The sequence below is a fragment of the Mytilus galloprovincialis genome, chromosome 14 (genome assembly GCF_965363235.1).
Source record: "Mytilus galloprovincialis chromosome 14, xbMytGall1.hap1.1, whole genome shotgun sequence".
Lineage (NCBI taxonomy): Eukaryota > Metazoa > Mollusca > Bivalvia > Mytilida > Mytilidae > Mytilus > Mytilus galloprovincialis.
This window is the reverse complement of record NC_134851.1, coordinates 30494621-30519911: the sequence shown is the minus strand read 5'-3', so window position 1 is coordinate 30519911 and position 25291 is coordinate 30494621. Positions and strand designations below refer to the sequence as shown.

At 32.3% G+C, this 25291-nt stretch overlaps 1 protein-coding gene and 1 long non-coding RNA gene across 2 annotated transcripts; both read left to right on the top strand.

The window, feature by feature from the left end:
- The first annotated feature begins 486 nt into the window (after positions 1 to 486).
- On the top strand, positions 487 to 2758 carry LOC143058339 (uncharacterized). Its single transcript, XM_076231818.1, has 3 exons — positions 487 to 1028; positions 1330 to 1428; positions 1917 to 2758. Exons 1-3 carry the CDS (start codon positions 716 to 718, stop codon positions 2306 to 2308), a joined length of 804 nt encoding a protein of 267 aa, XP_076087933.1. The 5' UTR covers positions 487 to 715; the 3' UTR covers positions 2309 to 2758.
- Positions 2759 to 17953: 15195 nt separating this feature from the next.
- Positions 17954 to 23293, top strand: LOC143058646 (uncharacterized). Its single transcript, XR_012973168.1, has 2 exons — positions 17954 to 18214; positions 22009 to 23293. It is a non-coding gene; the product is annotated as an uncharacterized LOC143058646 (long non-coding RNA).
- Positions 23294 to 25291: the final 1998 nt, after the last annotated feature.

Below are 25291 nucleotides of genomic sequence, written 5' to 3'. Positions count from 1 at the left end.
TATAAAAAAAAAACTTAAATACTAGTCATACAAAATAATTGAACTGTTTCTGTTCGACATTTCCTACTGACAAAGGCTGCTATGTTGTAAATAAAAACATACAATTTCCCACAAATATATATGTCACGGTACCAGTTAGTATTATTAGCAAAATACGGAATTCGTCCTCTTCACAGGAAACGCCTCTCTCACACCATAAAATAATAATAAAAACATCTATTACAGAATCTAAATGGTTAATTAAACATTTTAATTTTTTCAATTGTTAGTTTAAAATATTGTAGTGATTTCGATCTATCGATCAATCACATGTTCTAGTAAGATCTTGAAATTTAATTGTTACGTCCTTGGCATGATCTCCTTTTCAGTCCGTTCATTGGATAATTTCTATTTTATCAGTCATTTGATTGGACAGTTTTAAAACTCATAAATTATATGCCAATCATTATGTATTGACGGTAAATCGAACATTTCTTGTAAACAGCACTAATATGGCGGGAAATGTTGACAAAATTAATCAAAATTTCAAGACCGACTTCCTGAATGAACTACCGTAAATTTGACATCGTGACAAGTACAAGCCTAATTTGCATATATAATTTGCGGTTGCATGTTGATATCTTCATGTAGTATATAAACCAGAGCATTTAACAGATTCGTTACAACTTTCTAATCGATCGGATAGAAACATTCAAAGAAAACATCATCTACAAAAATGAGTTTTCGTTCTTTACAAGAGGATTGTGTGCAAGAAAAGGACGACGTCCTCATGAACAGAGCACGAGGTCATCGAAGGTCGAGCTCAACACCAATTATTTGTGAACAAGTGAAAGAAGATATCAATGCGACAGACAGCAAAGGTCGAACATCTTTATACTTTGCTGCAAAATATGGCAATAAGGAATTATTACGCCATTTATTGGAAAATGGTGCCGACCCCAATATTGCTGACAGTACATTAACATTCCCGATACATGAAGCAATCGACAACGCATTTATGGATATTGTGGAACTATTAATAGATTATGGTAAGTTTTGATCTAAATGATTGTTTAAAAGTTTTAAATCTGAGTAAATATCGTAATTGAAGCAAACTATGCAAACAATGTAAGACTAAGTGAATATCAATATATAAGCAATATTTGATAAGTTATAAAATCGCAATATACCAGCAATATATAAAAAGGTTACTTACATGTAATCGCGAAAAAAGAAAACTTTTGAAATGCACCTCATTGAATTGACCATGCAAACGGCATGCAAAATCATATTTCCATCATGTAATCTAACACTTGAACTGTATCTTATAAACATTCTTCTTTATTTCAGATTGCGATGTAAACTGCAAGAACCTTCTGGGTCAGACACCTCTTATCAGAGCCACTTTGTTTGGGGATATTGATACAGCAAAACTTCTCATCAAATCAGGTAAATATGACTTCTGATTATATATAAATGTACATGTAAATGTCTCTTGTAGAGCGTTGTCTCATTGGCAATCATACCATATATTCTGTTACCTTTTTTTTTATATTGGCAAAAGAGTTAGCAATGCAAAATTGTTAGTACACGAACCAAATGCATATACGAGAGCAATAACATTTAAATAAAAAAAAATATTACACAGAAAACTATAAAAATAGGAAACGAATGTATCATGCCAGTGGCTCACATTTGAGCTAGAAGTACTATTAAATATTTAGTTTGAATGTATATTAATGTAAAACATCACCTGCCAAGTAAAATGCAAATAAAATGTTCACATCAAATTAATTAGTAAATTGAAATAGGCGATAGAGTACTCTGACATCTACCATTATAGTTGGCCAAAGGAGTTTAAATTAGAAATGAATATATTGTTGCAAGCATATTCATATTTGACATGCAATTTATAGTAATATCTTTTATTTTCGCAGGTGCTGATTTAGACGAAATCGAATGTACAGGAAAGACAGCATTGTTAGTTGGTCTGCGAGAAGGTAGTGATAAGATATGCAACCATTTGATTCGATACGAATGTGATGTTAATATTGTGGATAATCTTGGATGCAGTGCTTTATACTTGGCAGTTCATAGAACAAGTGAACCTTCTATTACGATGTGTCAAAAACTTTACAAAGCTGGATACGATTTTGAAAACGACTGTGATTGGTTATCAAAAGATCTTCACAGAACCATCACACAAACTGGACTGTTTTCGAGTATGCTACAGAAACTTGGACTTAAACAAATCAGACTTGAAAATGAAGACACACATTTTGATTTCAGAGCTAGTTTGCTCTCGGACTCATGTTCACGAATGATTTGAAATTTCCGTCTGTTTTGCGTTTTAAAAGAGACTTCCATGACCATGTAACAATTGATTTATCGCTTTCGAAAGCTTTTCGCATATAGACCAATTGTATTCTTGGTCAAGGGTTGTGTGTTTATTTACAGAATCCTTGTTTTGCCTTTACTCATTAACCAACAAAATACAATAACTGTATATATCAATATAAACAACAAGAACAGCGTTCAATTAATAGTAAAAATGTATTAATTAATGGTGATGGTGCACTTCTAGGTGCTCGATACAACGTATACATTTTCAATTTATTTGTATAACTAAGGCATTGTTGATAATGAGGTTTGTGTTAAAAACGGGAACTGTATAAATGCCTTCTGCTTTCAAATGGTGCTTATTGTTTAATTTATTTGCGTGTTAATTTATTGTACTTATTTTTATTATGATGCAGAAATAAATGAATAAAATAAATAACTTGTTTGTATTGAATAAATAATATTTATTGACATAATATATTAGAGCTTACGAAAATAAAAAGATGGGGTAGGATTGCCAACGAGACAACTATATACCAGAGTATAAATGTCATAGAGGGTAGCAACTGTTGGTCACCGAACGGCTTTCAACAATGAGCAAAATCGATTCCACACAGTTTACAATAAATATCCATAGTTTTTGGTCTAGGGCTTCACTTTCCAATAATGTCATTGCATTGAATTTTCCAGCCCTTGTTCGAATGAACTTACTCCTAGGCTTAGAATAACTCATCATTCAGTTGTTCTGAAGGAAAAGCGCTTTATAATGCATAAAAAAAGTATAACGTGACCTTCCAAACATATTTAAGAGCTCAAAGGACATACACAACGTTCAATGCACCAGTATAAATATACGAACCAAAAATGAAACAGCTAACCTTATTGGTACATGCACAAAATGTAACCGGATTAAACCAGTTTGATGTGACAACAAACTTCCCATTTGCCTATCTAAAGCATATCGTATGCAATTAACACACAAAGTCATATAACAGTCATGAACAGTCCAGCTACAGTCAAGAAGGTCACCGCAGCATTGTATAATTTGATCGTCCTTGACAATAAAATAAGTGAATGCAAAAGGACCAAACTATTTTCTGATAAATTCACAGGTCTTTGTTGCAAAGGGTCTAACGGCAGTTAATTTACTGTATGGGATGCATGTACACACTGAAGTTCGGAATTAAAAATCCCGCACGTGACATGTGCGTTCGACTTCTATCTTATTTTAATTTGAATGTCAGTTTTTCTACTGAAGGTCGCTGTGTTTTCTCTGGACACTCCGGCTTCCTTCATCAATAAAAACTGGCCGTCATTAGTGTTCATATATCTTTTAAACACCAAAACATTTATTTGTCAATTAAAGGCAAATATGTTTACAACTGCAGTATTATGTGATCGTCCAAAATCAGGAGCCTGTATCTTTGTGTCTGTCGTCTAATTCAGTGCCTATCGTTAGTTGATGTGTATCATCAATTTATTTGTTTTCTTTTTTTTTCGTTTATTATTTTATTCATGAACCAGGTCATCAGCTTTTTCAACTAAATTGTTTTACATTTGTCATGTCGGTGCCGTTTATAGCTTGTCGGTGTGGGTTTTGCGCATTGTGAAAGGTCGTCCTTGGCACCAAGTTTCTTACTTCTACGTCTGTATGTCTCTGGAGGAAAATATTCTCATTGGCAATCATAACACATCGTCTTTATTTTTATAATTATGCTTGTCCTTCAAATTATTTTTTTAAAGTACATGTGCAAATTAATACCGATATATACATTAAGGTATACGATCGTATTTTTGGCAACAGTTCGTGGCTTTCAATATTGATCATGTTTATGAATTTCTATTGGTTGATTTAAGATAATTAAAATTCAACCAACACATTTTAAATGACAGTTCGTCTGCATTTTAATACAAGTTAAGTTGTCGGCAGCAAATAACAGATAGATATCATTACAATAACCTATATATGTCAGATGTGGCCATAAATATCATATCAATAAAATATTATAAATCAATAAAATGTTATAATTACATTTAATAGAAGTTTTATACAATTCTGTAATTTGATTGGCTGAAGCATTGCGAAAGTTAAATTTTATTTCCGTATTGATTGCAACAAATATGACTGCGCGTGGTCTCAGTGACAACCCTAAAACAATCCATAGAAAAACAACGTTTAAATTTAATTTACAATGTCATGGCTGTACCATAAAAATGTAATAATATTAAGAATGTAAGATTTCTTTAAGTAATTCTATAGGGTCGTAAAAGCGGTGAACGTGCGCCCTTCTGCGCTTCATACAAAGCTTTGGTCAACACTTTTACACCCTAAAGCAATTACAAAAAGACGCATTAAATTCTTAAGAACAATTGCAGACAGTTTTTTTTAATGCAAATAATACTTGCTTCCCTTTGTATCGTCCATGACGACTGTCTAATGAAATCAACAATTTTAAATAGCGTACGTCCGAAACGTTTGAAATCTAAACGCTTGAAAGCCAGGAGTGCGAAAATACGCTGGAAGTAAAATAGCTATGAGACAAAAAAAACGACCTTAAACAGTCAAGTTCGTCTAAAATTAACAATGCCTGATGTAGTTGAACCTCATTTTTTTTATAATTGAGTCGTAATAGAACAAAAAATAAAATTGAGAATGGAAACGGGAATGTGTCAAACCGACAGCAATCCAACCAAAGAGCCAAAAAAAGGGCTAAGGCCACCAATGGGGCTTGGGTCATCGAGAAAATCCCGTATCCGGAGGTGAGCGTCGGTTTGCATTATTTAAATTATAGAAATGTGTACTCAATTGTAGCAAAACAACGTACGTAAAAAATACAAATAGCTTTAACAATTTTTAAGATATCTGTTGCACTCGGTATATGTCAATTATCCCTTCTGATATACACAAGAATCATTATTGATGATAGATTGGTTGATTGATTGATTGATTGATTGATTGATTGATTGATTGATTGATTTTGTCTGCTTAAACGTCAAGTGGCAAACACATCTAGCATACTCAGAACTATTAAAAAAAACAACACTTAATTGCTAGATTTTGTAAAGAGGGTTGACGCGGATTAAGGACTCATGGTGCACAGATAATATGGACAATCGAGAGACAGGCGTTCTATTATTTCAGAGAAAAACACAAGGATTGTAGTAAAGGGATGGACAAGTTAAGGGTACATGGGAAATACGGGATTTGAAGCCGTAGTCTGTGGAAGGGAGGCGAGAGTCACGTGACGGAAACTACAAATGTAGCTAGGGGAGAGGGGAGCATGTTCAATGAATTGTTTTGACTGATTTTCGTTTTAATAAGCAGTACGGAGAGGGAGTTGTGAGTAGACGAGAGGGGAATGGCAGTCGAGTTAGAGAAGTGGGAATTAAGATCCTCTGCAGTGTTAGGAGCGGTTTATACTCGATCTCAGTTTATCTTAACCAGACTGATCAGTATTATTCTAAATAGAGTGAAACTCTTTTGTTATACACATTATTACAGCCGCTTATAAAACACAATTTAGGCCAATTATATTGTTACGGCCAGAAATCGCCTTTAAATTGTAGCCAACAAAAGACACAAATCAATAGTAAAATTTAACAATATTTATTATACAAAAGTTTACAAGAAGTATTACACAAATATTACTGTCAACTTAACTGTCAAAATAAGAGTCCAATCTTTTATCTTTATCTGTATCCGGATATATCTTTTGGAATCCAATCTGAATATTACGTTCACTACTAAGGTCACAATCCAGTATGATGTTGTTTGTAGAATAAAAGTGTCAATCCAAATGATATGAATGCTAATGTCTATCGATGTCTAAGTCCAAGTCCAAGTCCAAGAGTGAGCCTTTAACTTTTATTAGGATCATTCTGGAAAGTTCCAATCATTCTGTAATTGTTCCAGTGATTTCTAAACTGCACAGTTCTAAGATTATTCTGTAAACAACTACCAGGCCATACAACACAAATTAGGCCAACATAAATAAATACAATAATTACAATATCATAACAATATCATGTAGAAATCGAGTTTTTCTAGATTGGTTTACTTCAATTCAGAACAGTTAAAATTGTCACTTGAATTCAGAACAATGAATGTAGTTATACTAAAAACTAACAATATTGAATAAGAATATATATAACAGTAGAGGGTTAGCGACACCGGGTTTAATTGCGAATAACAAGGTTGGAAGTAAAGCTTACATGACGATGGGTAGAAAAGTCAGCTAAACGAATATTTGCACCATGCATTCAACATTTTCAAATAGCCTATAAAATCGTGTAACGTTACTGCCAATATATCCGTATCAAAATATGAAACTGACAGGATATGTCATCCAACCAAAAGTTGCAATAATTATTTGTTATAAAATTTTAGATAGCAAATACGTATACACTGTGAATGGGAAGACATTTAAGATTTTTTTCATTAAAAGCTTAATTAAATCACTAATTACTTCATGTTCAGAGATAGTGGGAGGACACGATACGTAAGTTAAAGTTATGTCTACTCTTGATTTGAATATTAATGTTATTTGATGTCCAAAAGATTGCAGAGATATGCATACAGATCATTTGAACTTTGGTCGATAGATATCTCATTGGCACTCATACCACATCTCCCTATTTTTATGTACAGAGACTGTCTGATTAAAATACAGAGCATGGGTCCTTGCACAATTTGTTTACAAGGATCTTACAATACTTCGTTCTACTTTCTTTTCTTGTTATTACATCAGCCTATGAAATTTCTATCTCCACATTTTCAAGGTTGAAAGAGAGGATCACGACAGGTATTTTAAACAAGCGTGTTCCTTTTTATGCTGATACAAGTGTCTATCTATCTACCATAATTTGGGTTTGTTTGTCAGATGGTATACAACAACATAAAAACCAAATAAATAGAATCGGTATTAAGGAGAATATTTCAAATAAGGGGTCATCGGAAGATTTAAATTATGTTTGACTTATTTGTAGATCTTCTGTTACTGATCAGTTTTGCTTATTCAAATTTTTTTTTTTTTTTGGCAATTATAATGTTGGTTTTTTTTCCAACCGCAAATAATTGGTCAGAACCATCATCAATGGGCAATAACTCCAATAAGGGGGCGTCAGACAAGCTTTTGGTATACCTTGTCTTGCTGGTCATTTTTTCTATTCATGTTTCTAACTATCTTTAATATTTATTTGATTTAAAACCTATTAATATGTAAAGATCGTCATTAAAGGGCTCCAACTTCAATAAGGGATCAAATAAAGATTTCAAGTTTCTAGCTAATAGGGGGAAATTTTTTAAAGTTTGTATAAACTCGCCATGTAAGGACAATAACTCCTAAAAAAGTTGACAGTTTGGAATTGAACACAACATAATTAGATCTCATCATTACCAACAACTTTGTCCTTGTCATATTTTTCTCTTTCTAAAGGGATTTTACTTGTATTTTTCATAATAAAATACTGTTTACACTAAAGGGATTTACAAGATACCGGTAATAGACACAATTTCCATTCTACCCTCTATGTTCTATGTCTAGTAAAGTTGGCCATGCATCTGGTTTGGCTACTGAAGTCATCATACACTTACATTGTATCTTAAACAAAATACCCTAATGGTAATTGTTGCCAATTATAGTTTCATTCGGACAATTAGTTTCAGATGAGAAGAGTTTTGAAAAAGTTAACAACGACGGACGACGGACAACAAGTGGTAAGAGATGCTCACTTCGGCAGGCCTCGACAATAACGCTTGTCCGATTGTCCGGTACCAGAGGGAAAAAAGGTCGGACAAGTAAAAGCTGTATTAAGCTTGTCCGTCGGGACAAGTACAAATATTCTGCAGAAAATAAATTTAATCCAACTTTGATGAACAAAGTAATTTATTATAAACAAAAAACAAGAAAACAAATATTAATTTGACATGTTTCTGTATTCTATTTATTCGAATGCAAAACCTTTTTCTTCAACATGTTTACTTGCAATCGATAACTTTTAACTGGTTCTTTGTCAGGTACAGTACTATTTAACAGGTAAAAGGTAGTATAATACTATTCTCGGAAACCAGCCTTACTGATCCGAATCAATGATGCGCTTTGTAGATAAGGTAACTTTACAGGACAGTTCGTCACCTCTAAAGATTCAGCTCCAATTGTTTAAGAGACAGTTTGGCACCGTAGGAGACATATTTAGTAGACATGCTTGATAAACAGTTTGACAAGGCAAGAGACATTTCGGGACCAAGACAAATCAGTACCTCATTTTGCTACCTTATTCTGCTCCTTATAATACATACCATACTGGTAATTTTTTCACAATTTTTTTTTATTTACCATAAAATTCACAAAATCATATTTGATCATAAGTAGAAAAAAAAACAATACGTAGTCTTGCAATATGGTGACCTATAATTGTTAATTTCTGTGTCATTCGGTTTTTTGCAGAGAGTTGTCTCATTGGCAATCAGACCTTATGATGGCTTATCTTCTTTTTATTGACGGCATTTGAATGAGTTTACAGGCCTATCAGATGGTGCCTCATGATTAGAGTCTGGTGAGACTAGCATTGATGGAAACTAGAACCTAATTCCTGTGATATGACTAGTTTCGCAGTTGTACTTGACTCATATTTTTGAAAAGTATTTTAAAAAAATGTACATCAAATTCTGTTATATTGTTTTAATTCGTTTTGCTCCTTTAATCAACTAAAAATGTAAAAAGGTTATTTTTAATAGAAATTTTTTGGATAAGTAACAATTTCATTCGGACAAGTATATTTTGGTATGTACTTGTCCTACAGGACAAGTTGGGAAAAAAAATATTGTAGAGGCCTGCTTCGGGCCAGGAGAATAAAAAGCAGGTTCATTTTCATTTTTTTTTTCTTTTATCTATCAGAAATATATTGTATATTTCGTTGACAGACGGTACGAACATTTTAAAAGTATATATATATATATTAAAAAGGATATTTTCGAACCCTTCGCTGTTTGTTGTGTAGGCCTGAACGAGGATGAAAATATGTATTATTTCTTTTATTAGGATCTGATAATCAGTCCTTTATAACAAGTTTTAAAAATCTCGGTTACAAATGTTCTATTTACTTTTAAACATTTATAATGTATTAACTAAAAACTGTTTTCATTTTCACATAAGATGCTAAACTTTGGATCAAATAGGGTTCCTTCCCACAACGTTATTTTCATCATGATTATTAGGAAATGCTTCAGCAACTTATCATGTATAAAATAATTCTCGAAGACTCAAATGTATATCTGATAAGATTTTGTATGATGCAACTATCATTTTCAAAAAGACATGTGAAATTTTACATGATTGTATAATTTCCCAGAATGTATGTATGTAAAATATTTGTTTACTAAATGTCTTTATTATAAAAAGATTTGTATTAAGACAAGCGACGTTTTAAAAATCCAAGATTTATGTTTACATGTTGTTGCAGACAATAAAATAATTCGGAAGTATTACATTGGTTAAAAGCATATCGAAATGATTGAGTTATTAGCAACATGCCTAATTGACAATAATTTGTCTTCATTTTAACATGACTTACATGTATATACACTCAATCGAAAATGCTATATGCACATGCATATATCAATAAAGGAATATATGCATGCTAACTAGTTCCTTCATGTTAACCATTGTACATTGTGTAAACCATTGTACTAGTTGCATTGATTGCATTTTATTTATTAAATGAATGCATGCTGTGTTCTGACAGAGAATTAATATGCATACCGCAGATAATTATAATTGATCGATTGGTGTTTAACGCCACTTTCAGCACTAACGAATATTATGGGGCGATCAGTTTTTTTTATGTTAGGAAGCAAGAGTTGCACATTTAACCGAATCGTTGATCGGTCGATTTTTCTATATCGACCCCGTTTCTCTTAAAGTGGGAAAGTATCATAACGAAAGATTATATTTGTTTAGAAGCGTTTTAATTGATATAAGAATACATGTATATGGTATGAGTGCCAATGAGAGAACTCTCCATCCAAGTCACAATTTATAAAAGTAAACCATTATAGATCAAAGTGCGGTTTTCAAAACGGAGCCTTGGCTCACACCGAACATCAAACTATATATAAAGGGCCCCAAAAATGACTGCTAGTATATATTTTATTCTATCAAATTGAATTTTAGCCACATCATTCGGCAACCTCAGAACCGATATATTTTTAGTAATACGTTTGTAATTTCAAGCTGGGGTGAATATCAAATTATAAGTTATAAATATGGTTTGCTACTGACCCCTACGGATCCATAGAGGGTTAGTAAAATTCATTGGGGGTGAGGCCGTAGGCCGAGTCCCCTATGGATTTTACTCACCCTCTATGGATTCGTAGGGGTCATTAGTGAACCGTATGACGAATTTATCGCACGCAGGACTTTTCCTGAGCACTGCGTTTTGTAGAAAGATAAACAATGAAATACAACAACTTCAATAGACTACGTCATCATTAACAGTAGACGTGACGTCATGAGCCCCTATGAAACTTTACTAACCCCTTACGGATCTATAGGGGGTCACCACGTGACGGCGCTAAACCAATCACTACAAGTTATATGGTTCGCTACTGACCCCATACGGATCCATAGAGGGTTAGTAAAATCCATAGGGGGTGAGGCCGGAGGCCGAGTCCCCTATGAATTTTATTCACCCTCTATGGATCCGTAGGGGGTCGGTAGTTAACCGTATAACGAATTTATCGGACGCTGTACTTTTTCTGCGGCGTTTTGTTGAAAAATAAACTATGAAACACAACACCATTAATAGATGACGTCGCCATTAACGCGCCATGAACCCCATATGAAACTTACTAACCCCATACGGTCTCATAGGGGGTCCCACGTGACGGCGTTTAACCAATCACAACGTGATAATTCATCTGTGGTCCGATAAAACCTGATATAGGTGCGATAATAACCTATAGTGCTTCACGCTGTTAGCAAAAATCCAAAGCCAATGAACAGAACAATACAAATCAGAAAGATGCTTGCTCTTTAATATAGCAGATAATGAAACTCTTTAAAAAAAACTCTTTTAAAAAGAATACCTTTTGAACACAAATGCTCTTTTCAAATCTAATGAGTATACTTTAATGTTTTTGCAGTGTATTCAATAAATCTGAAGCATTGTATTTGTTAAATAAATTTCTAAATGATTTATAAACAGGCAGCATGCTTAATTGACAATCGTATATATATACATTTAACATATGATCGAAAATACTACAAGCACATGTATATATCAATTTGTAAGGAATATATGCATGCTAATTATATCCATCATGTAAAGTATTGTACCAGTTGCATTTATTGTATCATAATAATTAAATGCATGCATACTGTCATTTGACGAAGAATAGTTTACTATTTTAAGCTGGTGTGAATATTAAATGAAACTAATATCATCCCACTGCAGTGGTGTGAAGTAATAATCCAAAGTCAAGGACCAGAATAATCCAAATCAGAATGCTCTTTTATATAGCAGATAATGAAACTCTAACTTGATCAATATAAACAAAAGAAAACCTAGGAGTCAAGGTCTCCGAAAATTGTATAACAAGTTTGTCTGTTGGCAATTTCTTAAACTTTTTCTATCTAATCAAACTACAGATTCTGTGTTTCCAAGCTTAGCCTGAAAAAGCTGTATTGTATTTTTTGTCGTTAAAGCCTTTCGGGACCCTTTGGTTCGGTCGTTTTAATACACACGTTTTTTAAATGTAGACTGATATTTCCTTTGCTAATGTGATAATTACCAGAACAAAATTGAAACAGGGTGATTTCAGATCCTTGTCATGGAGTGTATTTTAAAAAGATTGAACTATGTTTTACCTTACAAAATCGTATTTGGCTCTTTCTACAACAAAGAAATGTATGTACCATACTTCCTGATTAGACGACTGCCTCAGTACCACATATTCAGCTCTTAGATAAGTTTACGATTTCAACCAATCGGTGGCCGAGAATTTAAGTAGTCCAACGGGACATCGGTGACCAAGTAGATTAAGTAGCCTACGGAGCATCGTTAGTCGAGTTATTTAAATAGTCCAACGACGTATCGGTGGCCAAGTTGTATTAGTAGTCCAACTACTGTATGTGACTTGTTTGTCAACACTGTAAGTTCCATTCCTGTACTTGGCAGGTGCGTTTGATGCCAATCTTAAGTAACTAGGATTTTCAGTTTCCCTTCCAAATGTATATCCTTCACTCTGGACATTCCGTCTTCCACACAAATAAAATGGTGCAAGTTGCGTCAAACATCAATCAATCATTAAAAATTACGCTAGCTGACTTGTAAATGGAACAGTATGGCCAAATTAACAGGTCTCTGATAAAAAGAAAATACTTATAAGACCTCTAAAGAAACCAGCCAACGTTTTATAAACAACATACACTTTGGTAAGACAAAATTGGGTAGAACAATCTTGATGCAAACCCAAATATAACTATGAATATAAAATGTGTATTAATCGAAAGCAGACCGTGCCTGTAGTATCGTGCTGCTTGACGTATCCTTCTCACCTTAATGGCGGAGGAATCTTGGTATCATCCTCCTATTCTTTTCTTTTATTAGACAAGAAAAAAAAGTAAAATGTTGCTCAAAGATTAAGAAAGGTGATCATATTGATTCGCATGAACATGTGTTTAAAATTCTTTTGCAATTCATGGGAAGTTTTATTATTCTAATTTTTTGTATATCATCAGACAGTTAATTTTGTAACATTGCGGTAATACAAAACAGTAAAATCATGTTTCCTTTTGACAGAACACGGCACGTGTAGGATAAAAAAAGTGACGCGTTTTGAATCTAAATACAAAATGTACATGTATGGTGAATATCTCAATTTGTGGTAATTTTTTTTTTTTTGGACTTAATTACTTATCGTCAAGAATAACTTTATTATATGCAAAGGGGAATAATCTATCTTCTTATTTACAGTAGCAAAGACAATAATGATCAGGGATACATATATACACGTTGCCAAAACACAAGCATCGCTATACATAGCACTGAAAGTAATAAACTGATGTTGACGGTGTATTCGCAATAAATACAGTTGATGTGGTCCATAAGTGTTTCTCTTTCCTCGACTTTTTTATATACAATGTAGATAAGACTGTTTGTTTTCCTGTAAATATGGTTTCACACTTAGTCTAGAAATTTATGGGCCATTCAAAACTTGCTGTTCGGTGTGAGCCACTAATCCGTGTTGACGGCCGTACTTTGACCTATAATGGTTTACTTTTACAAATTGTGACTTGGATGGAGAGTTGTCTCATTGGCGCTCAAGTCACATCTTCTAATAGTATCTACGGAAGCGTATTAGCGCCACACATTTTTTTTATTTTTCTTCCTTAGTTTAAACATATTTTATTTGCATAAGTAGCAAAAGGGATTGGACACAAGTTATAACAACATTAGAGACGTCCTCTCCTAATATAAATATAAACACAAAGTACATTAGATAATGGCGAAAAAAAACACCATAGTAGTAATGCGTATAATACATACTTCAAACAAAAATTAGAAATAAAAAGAAAAAAAAAATACAATATAATAAGGAATAATAATGAAACAACTGGACTGGAGTGAAAGGTTGTTAAGTAGAAATTTAGAACGTTAATTGATTGTTTTAAATTTTTGTGTATTCTGATATAGGATTGTACGGACTCAAAAATGTCTTTGTTTTGCTGAAAAGAAAGGTCACCGTCACCAGCTAATAGAAGCTCAATGGATATAGCATAACGTTCTAATTTTGAAAACAGTATTTCTCTTGCTTCGTTGTGAAAAGCGCACTCTAAAAAATAGTGTATACTATCCTCAACAGGGTGGCCACAGCTGCATGCCGGACTTGGTTTAATATTAACACAATATAAATCTGAATTTAAAGAACTGCACATATTTCTCAAACGTGTATGAATGATATTAAGTTTCTATCCCCACAACTAAAATAGGATGGTGGCTGTATCAATTTGGACTTCATCTTTAAAAATATTTATATTTTTGGACGTACGTATGTCGGGGGTAAGTCTATTCCATTCAATAGTAGTGGATGGGAAAAAGTATGTCGGGGGTAAGTCTATTCCATTCAATAGTAGTGGATGGGAAAAAGGATTTTCTAGTTATGTCTAGTCTATAACCGGGTACTACATAATTATTACTGTTTCGCAAATTGTAGTTAGATACTTGACCAACAAGCGGGGGCATTAAATCACAGAGATAATCAGGGGCAGTCCCATTATGTAAAGAATAGAACATATTGGGCTTTCTGGATTTTCTTCAGTCCACAAGCAATTGCCAGCCAGTTTCAAAATATATAGCTTCCCGACTAGCAAACACGGGCAACCCAGTTACTAACCTCCCTGCTTCTAACTGAACATGTTCTAAATTGTCGGCTTCTTGTTGAGTACAACCATCCCATAACTCACATGCATATTCCATAACGGGTCTTATAAAAGTTAAATATATACGAGCAAGATAATTTCTATTCAATACATATTTCAATTTTTTAAGAACATTTAATCTTGTGCTTGCACACTTTAAAATATTTTCTATATGTGTATGGAATTTACCATTGAAATCAAAAGTAACCCCTAAGTGTTTATGACAGGAGACAAATTCTACTAATTGGTTTTGAAATTCTATTTCAATATCATCTGGGGAAGTATGGCAGGAGAATATCATAGCCTTTGTCTTATTAGGGTTAAAATTAATAAGCCAATCTTTAGACCATACTGAAATTTGTTCTAAATCGCTGTTTAAGACACCCTCTATAGTGTAAGGGTTATTGCTGGAATAAGAAAGAGATGTATCATCAGCAAACAATCGAGTTAGACTTGTCAAATTATCAGCTATGTCATTTACGTAAATAGGAAATAGTAGGGGACCTAATACAGAGCCTTGAGGAACTCCTGCATTAGTATTATCAAAAGGCGAATAGGCATTTGAAACAAAAACGCTTTGTTTTCTATTTGAAATATCGTCGCTGGTCTTCTAAAATGTCGTATATGACTTTTTTGGCTAAAAATACTTTTTGACACCAATGGTCTGGGCGGAAGGAAATCTTTGGTATTACAAAATAGCATACAGTTAGACCAATCAAAATGTGTGAAATAAGACATATTACAAAATTGCCAATGTCAGTTGTTTGTAAAGTTTGCTTCAAAAATATTGTATGAAAACTTAAAAACCGTTGTAGAATGGCTTTGGGAAAAAAATAATTGTACATTTCTTTATTTCTGTGAAAATAGTTTAACTTCCTGGATAATACAGAAATGTCAAAGTTTTTATTTCACTGCTATTTACAAAAATGTTCAAGTTCACATACGATATTTTGGAAGCATGCATTTTGCCAAAATTTTCAAAGCCTGTTTGTGAGATATTTTTTTATTGAAAAAATTGTAATTTACAACATTTTAGAAGCCCAGCGACGATATAACTTTCAAACCATTTATACAGATTTCCATCAATACCATACGCTTTAAGTTTTATTAAGAGGCCACTATGCCATACCCTATCAAAAGCTTTCGAGATATCACATAATATAAGAGATGTTATACAGCGATCATCAAGTGACATGCATATCCTATAGTAAATTTCTATTAGCTGGTGAACGGTAGAATGACATGGTATGACACGCAAACCTTTGAGTTATAACGCAAACCTTTGCGTTTGACGCAAACCTTTGCGTTTAACGCAAACCTTTGCGATATTACGCAAACCTTTGCGTTATAACGCAAACCTTTGCGTTTAACGCAAACATTTGCATTTAACGCAAACCTTTGCGATATAACGTAAACATTTGCGTTATAACGCAAATATCTTGATTTCAATTATTCATTAAGTTTTGTATATATGTCCGTCTGTCATTCATTTCGGATGTGATTTACTAGTAGATAAAAAAAGAAACATACATACCAGGCCAAATCATTATAATAAATATGCATAGGAATAATGGAATAATTAAGACTGATTTGTGCATCAGAAAAGTATATAATTTAACAAGAAAATAGATATAGTTTAGTATATAGTCATATTAAAATTGAAAGGTTCGCGTTACAACGCAAACATAGGAAGAAAAATTAAAAAAAATGTGTGGCGCTAATACGCTTCCGTAATTATCTCTATACATGTAGTGAATAATAGTTTTCCACCGGGTTAAACCAGTTTGGGAAAGCACCAAAGATTGGTTAAATATATATAAATATACAGTCAGTGGCTATCACCACCTAGTATCCATTTATGTAGATAATAAATTAGTATGCTAAATATTTCCACACTCTTCTTAATTGATAGTTATAATTAGATTTGATGTAGCTGTGTGTTGGTTTCAATCTAGACAAATAAGCTGGTTTTATCTCTAGCAGCATACTAGATACGTGTAGGCAAAGCTTGGAAACACAAAATGTTTACTTTAATCAAATTGAAAATGTTTAGAAATTGCTAACATTTTAATACAAATTAAAACGAAACAAATATAGTCTTATTGGCACTCATACCGCATCTTCTTATAACTATTGAAAATAAATACAATATTTATATTCTTCGATATGAATAGAAAGGTATTGGATATGCGCGAAGAACGACAGCAAGCCGACAGCAAGTTGCTAGAATCATATAACAATCATCATAGTTTAGGGAGCTACCATTTGATTTTTATGGGGGGGGGGGGGGGGGGTGGGGGCTAGGATGAAATTTGAAAAAAATAGGCAGGACAGGAGTTTCGAGTAAAAAAAAATAGGCAGGATGAGAAACTTTGCAAAAAAAAGGGCAGGATGACAATTTAGGTAAAAAAAGTCAGGATAAACTAATAAAAAAAAGGCAGGACCGAATAGAGTGAAAAATAAAAAGGCAGGACAGAGATTACAACTAAAAAAAATGCAGGACAAAATTTTTCATCCTAGCCCCCCCCCCCCCCCACCACCATAAAAATCAAATGGTAGCTCCCTTACGGTCGTCAACAATCAATACACATGATTTCCTCGTTTAATCAGTATGTTAAGCATAGTATTTTCCGCGTTAGATTTTAAAATGTACGCAGCCACAACATGGAAACGAAATTCGTTTGCTCTGTTTTTGTCAATAAAAGAGTCTGTGTCTCCTTAATATTCTAAAAAAAAAGGAAGATTCGATAAAAACTTATTTTACGGTTAAGGGGAGATAACTCTTAACAATTTATTTCAATTTTTGCTGACATTTTTTTTACGTATTCTAAATTATAATTAAGATTTTATACTTTAGATTATTTGTTGAGTATCGTATATCATCAGTCACAATTTACAGTTTATATTGAAATGTATATTGTAAAAAGTGTTTAACTTTGAAAACATACTTATACACATAAAAAAGAAGATGTTGTATATTAATTGCCAATGAGACAACTCTCTGCAAGAGACCAACATGACACAGAAATTAACAACTATAGGTCGTCACCGTAAGGCCTTCAACAATGAGCACAGTCCATACCGTATAGTCAGCTATAACAGGCCTGAAACAATTCAAACGAGAAAACTAGCGGCTTTATTTGTGTACAAAAAATGAACGAAAAAACAAATATGTAACACATGTACAAACGACAACCACTGAATTACAGCACTGAAAAAAATACCTAGTAAATACTACTAGTTTGGCTAGTACTTCATTAAGAGTCCCTAGTAGATTATCAAACAACTAATTAGACTAGTATGTTTACTATCGTGGATGCATCGTATTACCAGGAACCAGCTGTGCAACTGATAACAGGATTTCCCGCCGGACGATATCATATTCGCGTGGCCAAGTTCTGTTGTACTTGAAGTGATGGCCGCAATCAAACGAATAAAGATCCTGAGTGATTTTTGGCCTAATTCATTGAAAAGCTGTAAGTATTTTAACTAATTTGTGTTTTATTTTATCGTTTTAACTTGTTTACACAAAAAAAGAACCACATCATCTCGCCTTTCACGTAAAATAAAATGTACAACAGAAGATGGTCAAGATAACCTTGTGACACGTGGAACAAACTTTATCTATTTAAGTTAAGATCTACAAGATGCAAATTTCGTTTTTCTAATATTAACACCTTTTCTTCTTTTTTAATACGAAAACTAATTAATAATCCTTCTATTTCACCACAGAAAACCGTAACTTAAATCCGAAACGTTTTATGATTATATAATTAAAGTGCGCCTCGTTATGAAATTAATATGGCTGCGCCCATGTAGTGAAAAAATATGAACCTGCCAAAACTAACAAAGTCAATACATGGTATATCTTTAATATTTTCACATCAAATTTGAAATTGAGAAACATTTGAAAACACCATAGAATGTACTTGATGACATACATGCACCTTGTAGGTGTACACTTGTATCTTGACTGTGAGTGCACAAATGCATTCTAATTTCAAATAAGTAATAGCTTTTCTAAAAAGCTAGCCGTCTCTTAGCTTCAGGATGAAAGTAGTGTTAAAATTCATAAAGGCTAATACAATTTTTCCTAATTTACTAATGTTTTTTGGGGATAATTTACCAACACTGGATTAGAAAGGGTGGTGCCTTAACTGTTTTTTTAATTAAATATGAAAATATTTATAAAAGTATATTTTAAACATGGCTCTGGGATAATTATTGTTTTTGTCAGTATTTTAACTCTCTGTATAGACAATAGACAATAGACAATAGACAATATTTTATTCGCACAAACACATTTACATTAAATGGTTATGGCATACAAAATTAAAACAATAAACTGACAATAGTTAAATTGATTATAACTATATTAGAGTGACAGTGGTATTCACAGCGAAGAAGAAAAAGGCTATAAATATCAACAGTTTACACATTGTTAATGTTCATGAACATTTATAAAAAAGAACACAAACAAAAATTAGGTTGCATATTAAACAAAGTTACACAGATGTTCTTAATAAAAGACAATCATTAATATACTTTATGGTGATTTTTATAATGACTGGTAGACTGCTATTTAAAAGTACAGTCAAATGATTTAGTGTTATAGTGGACTGCAATTTAATAAAATTGAAATTAAGATTTTTATTAATATTTTGTATATAGGTATCCCTTAATGATTTATAGCATGGACAGATTGAGAAGAAATGGTATTCATCCTCAATTTCTTGTCTGTTACAGGATAAGCAAATGCGTTTATTTCTTTCAATGTTGGTATAACGCCCTCTTTCAATTGCTAGGGAATGCGCACTTAGTTTAAATTTACTGAAAACTGATCGGTCGGTTTTGAATTTACATATATCAATATATGGGGGCCTTTTTCTAATTCTTTTAGTATGACAAAAGAAATTTAATTTTTCACATTTATTGATAGAACAATTCATAATTTGATAAGCCTGGTCATAGATTCTTTGTTGGATACTATTTATGTGATATTTTAAATTAAAAGTATTAAAAGTGAGATGACCAAAACCTAATTTATTTAACCAGTCTTTTACAATGTTAACCCATTTACTTGTTTTCTCTACATTATTATATATTTTATGGACTAAAGTATTAGGAGAGTTTACAATGTGGTTTAGAAATTTTATAGCTGAAAGGTGAATTTTAAAGTACAAAGGGATTCTGTTTGTCTCAGTTAAACAGGCTACATTTGTTGTTTTGCACTGTACTCCTAAAATTTCTTTAATAAATTTAATATGTAAATGTTCAAATGGATCTGAATCTTTGAACACTTGGCTTACACCCCAAACTTCACTTCCATAAAGAGTTATTGGAACAACTAAAGTATCAAATAATTTTTCAAGCATACTGCAGGAATTATCTAAAGAGACTGTTTTTTTAATTTTAAACCAAGCTTTTCTTCCTTTTTCCATAAGATTTTTTTTTGAATGATTTAAACTTCCTGAACAATTTATAGTTATTCCAAGGTAACAAATAGATTTAACAGTCTCAAGATGTTCTTTTTCTACTTTAAAATAATTACAATGAGATTTTCCATTAGAATTGAATATTATAATTTTTGATTTTTGTTTGTTAACATCAAGTTTCCATAGGGAACAAAATTTAGTTAACTCATTTAGTGCATTTTGTAGCCCTTCTTGGGTTTCAGACAACAAAATAATGTCATCTGCATATAATAATGATGTTAGTTTAACATCTCCTATAATAATTGGTTGAGTGTTTGCATGATCAAGGTCATTTACAAGGCCATTTATATAAATATTAAACAAAGTGGGGCTAAGTACATCCCCTTGTTTTACTCCGCAATTTGATATAAATTCATGGCTAATACCATTTTGAAATTTAATTCTGCATTTGTTGTCATTATACATTGATTGGATGACGTTAAAAAGTTTGCCTGGAAGTCTGTTTTGGAGTAGAATGTAGAATAAACCCTCCCTCCAGACAGTATCAAAGGCTTTTCGCAGATCTATAAATGCTGCAAAAATTTTCTTTTTTTTAGTTTTATATTTGTCTACAATAGACTTTAATGAGAATATATGATCTGCTGTTGTAGCTTTTTCTTTGAAGCCAATCTGATTTTCACTTATCAAATTATTGGTGTTAATAAACTTCATAAGTCTAGTGTGTATAATTTTATTGAATAATTTTCCCAAATTAGAAGTCAATGAGATACCTCTATAATTAGAGGGGTCAGATTTGTTCCCCTTTTTATGAATTAAAGTAATCAGACTTTTGTTCCATAATTTTGGGAAGCTGCCTTTCATAAATACTAGGTTAAAAAGTTTTAATAGGGGTTCTAATAATACTGGCATACCGCATTTAATCATTTCGTTAGAAATTAAGTCTTCAGCTGATGATTTACCATTTTTAAGTGTTTTAACTGCATTTAAAATTTCAGCTGGCTGAATGTGTCTATTAAATTCGTTGTCAGAGTTGCATGTATTTAGTGTCTTTTTTAAGGCTGTTAATTTTTCAATAATTATGTCATGGAATTTATTGTTTTGGATATTAGAAGTACTGTTCATTTTTTTAAAGTAGTTTATAAATAATTCTTGATCAAAATTGTTTTCCTCTTTTATTTCTGAAAGAGAACTTAATTTGTTAAGTAAATTCCAAAATGTCTTTGGGTCTTTTTTCATATTTAGTGAAATTTGGTCACAGATTTGACTCTTGTAACTTCTTTCTTCTTGTTTACACCTTCTTCTTAATTTAGATTTGAATGAGTAAAATGATTTTCTATAGGATCCATTGTCTGGAAACTTATTTACAAGTAAACAGTACTTTTTAACTGTAGTATGGAGGTCATGACAAGAGTCTGAGAACCATGGTTTTTTATTTTTCTTAATAGGCCTATTCATGATTTTCTTTTGAACAAATTTAGTGGATAAAAGTGCTGTATCACACAAAATAGCGTTGAATTTTTATAGCAGTATAATTGTAGATTAAATATTAATGCATACATATTACACTCTTTAATGTCCTACTTGAAATACTTGTATGCAATTGCATTAAAAAGCTATAAAAAAAAAGCACATAAATGTTCAGTGTGTATCTATATATGTCTGACATGATGACTCACCTACATTGTATCACACATAGAAACAAAGTGAAATATAGTTTTTTTAATACTATGTTACATGTATTAGTAGAAATTGACAGTAGAGTTCTAGTTAATCTATATTAATTAATATTGACAACACTACATGTAGTTTTATTATGGATTTTTGTATAATTTCAGGTTCTGAAAAAAATCACAGGGAATGATAAATTTAGACAAGAAGGATCGACCACCAACATGCTACACTTACTGGAACTTAAAAAACCTGCAATTCACAATAACAAGCCAAAGACTAGTATTACCGTACAAAGTGGTTTAGGGTATGGTCCCAGCTATCCAAACCTGACAAATTATTGGTAACAAGCAATCTTTACCAAAAAGGAACATCAAGCCGACACGCTTTGCAGACTTTGAAAGTGATAATTTATAAATTTTGTTAAGGATATTGAACAACAAACTGTGAAAACAAGCAATTTAAAAACACATTCTTCGTCAAAACTGTGATTCATTGAAAGAAGATGTAGTGCATGCGCCAAGTCAGTTGAGAGCTTCAAAACAGCTCACCAAGGCCGTCAATAGGAGTCCGCTCTCCCGTCAAGTTCAAGCCAGAATTGGGACCTTCGATGTAACAATGCAGATACATTTAGCATGAAAAGTTTTATATAATGAACATTTATATTTATATCTATTGATGTTTCAGTACAAGTATGATTATTTGTTTTTGTTGTGATCTATGACATACATGTATAGTATAAACAATTTTGAGAAAGTGTTATCTGTATACATGACAGTTCCGTGAAAATGTAAACCAACTTTTGCGTCAATTTATTCATTCATTTAAAAACTGATACAAGCCAATATTAGAATTCAATAGATTAAGACTATAAAATCAGTTTTGACCTAGGCCTGTTCAAGTTTATTAAGGTCAAAATAAGATAAAACAAAGTTTCATAATATAAAATATCAATGTACATGTAGGAGCAAACGGTGAAAATGATTTAGATCCTAGTGCAATATGAGATGGGTGACATGTATTTAGATCCTGGTGCTCTAGAGGGGTGACATTGAGTTGGATCTGTTTGTTCAAACTAAAATTTACAGTGCTTTAAAAAATGATAAGTGATCATGCTTTATAAAGTTAAAAACTGTTAGGTACAATCTGAATACTTACTTCCTGACAATTTATTAAACTGACGTTTTAAATGTTTTTCATCGAAATGACTTTAGAATTGTAAACTGAATATTCCAAATACATGTATGAAATATTGTTAATATTGATTAAGGTACAGCTTATTAACGGTTTTGAAACATGAATTTAAATGGTTACTTTGAAGTAAATTGAGAACATGTTACCTATTTGTTTGTTGTTGGTTGGACACCTTTTTCTATACTTGAAATTAACTACTTTGTATTGTTTACAGTTCTGATGTTATGCATCTTATGTAAATAAAATATGTAGGATTTATCTTTAAAATTATTTTGCTGAACCTCACACACTGACAAATTTAGTTAGGTAACTGTAAAGCTTTCAGGCCTAACATGGCGAAATTTAAGTGAGAATGTGTGAAAGAGAAAACAACAAGAACAAGGAGTGAAAAGAAATAGTTTTGTCTTTATTGACATTGAAGGTCAATCATCACTACAGATGCAACAAATTTTTATCTGCATTCATTGGCAACCAAAGTATACATTGTAAGTCAATTCATATTGAGGATGTTTTTGTTGGTCTTTTCAGGTCATTGTTGTATATTTATCTTTCACAATTATTGCTATTGTCATTGTGTTTCCTGAATTGAATTGAAACACATATAACTACCTAGAAGCTTCCTGTTGATTTTACTGACTGAGTGATGGATTTAGGGGCCCTTAGGCCCCTTTCATGGGAAAAATTTAATTGATTATACAGTGAAAAATTTAACTATTACTTGAGCGAGCCCCCTTTTATGGCAGTCCCCTTTATTAAAAAAAATGGATTTATCATTTTGAACTTTGTACCAGTACAATAGAGAAATAGCTATAAGAAATTGCATTGCTATGAAACTATGCATACAAACCAAAATAAAAAAGAATCCTTAATCCAGTAACATTGCTACATGTAGGTACGAAAAAGTACCACATGAGGGTGACCTGGTACAAGTACTTATACCTAGTAAAGTTACTAGCTGTAGGAGGTATTCCTACCAGGAAATGTTTGTAGAGTTACTTGAAGCTAGTAGAATCACTAATCTTACCATGTATTTGCCACTAGGAGGACCTAGTTATGTTACTAAAAGGTAGTAAAATTACTTATTCTGACTAGTAAAGTCACCAAGCAGTCTAGCAAAATTACTAGGGGTTCCTAGTGTAATTACTAAGTAGCCTAGTAAATTTACCTTGATGGCCTAGTATAGTTACTAAGTAGGCTAGTAAATATACTTCTGGCCTAGTAATCTCATGGACAGTAAGTTTACTAGTTTACCTAGTAGAGATTACTAGGTATTTTTTTCAGTGAGGCTCATGACTTGGGACAGGCACATACATTGTACATGTACATACAGAATGTGGCGGGTTAAACATGTTAGCGGCATTATAACCCTCTCCTAACCTAGGACAGTGGTGAAACAGTATAACATGAGAACGAACTATAAAAATTAAAAAAGCATAACTCATCAGATGGATAAAAATACAAATACTACAAATAAGTCGACGTGGCCGGGTACTTGTACATCCCATCAACAAAAAGACATAAAGTATAGATCTGAGACTACTCGCACTTACTGACAGCAAGTTCAAAGCCACTAACAACTAATAAAATAAAATTATCATGCATCTAAGACTAAATTGTCAATCAGTCACATCCAACATCCAATGGATTTAATGTAAAGACGTCATAAACAGTCAGAGAAAAAAATGACCTTGTGCAATGCCAAGTTACAGGTATCAACAGATTGTAGATCCATGAATGTGTATTTGTCACAGTATATAACGATATTATTTAGTTTGCTTTTAATTTACTGATAACAAAATCAATATTAATACCAATAAAAACAATATTCAATGATCTAATTACAGTTTACATGTCTGGTTATAATATGCACGCAAAACATGTTCAAACTCATCTTATGCTGTGCGTATACCAAGTCAGGCAGTCTAGACCACGTGTTGTTCCTGTCTTTGTTTATATGTTATTCTTTGCAGAGGAGTATGTTGTATATTTTTTTATTATTATTATTATTCTGATATCCTTTTCATTCGTTTTCATATATGCATACTAAATTATTAGTGTATTTTTTACATAACTATTCAAGTGCCCATTTATATTGAAGATCATTATTGATAATATATCATATGAAAAATGGTGGGGAAAATTTGAATAAAGTTTTTGTGTATCTTTCTAAATCATTGGATTCTATTTTGTTTTGTCCTATAAAGTATGTGCAATAAAGGGTTCTGTGAGCAAAACTTCACGTTGTTATTTTGTGAA

What these genes read in the sequence shown, in the direction of transcription:
- LOC143058339 (XM_076231818.1), top strand. Translation starts at nt 716, where the DNA reads ATGAGTTTTCGTTCTTTACAAGAGGATTGTGTGCAAGAAAAGGACGAC. An exon ending in GGAACTATTAATAGATTATG is followed by an intron (nt 1,029 to 1,329) that starts GTAAGTTTTGAT and finishes TCTTTATTTCAG; the next exon opens with ATTGCGATGTAAACTGCAAG. An exon ending in AAAACTTCTCATCAAATCAG is followed by an intron (nt 1,429 to 1,916) that starts GTAAATATGACT and finishes TTATTTTCGCAG; the next exon opens with GTGCTGATTTAGACGAAATC.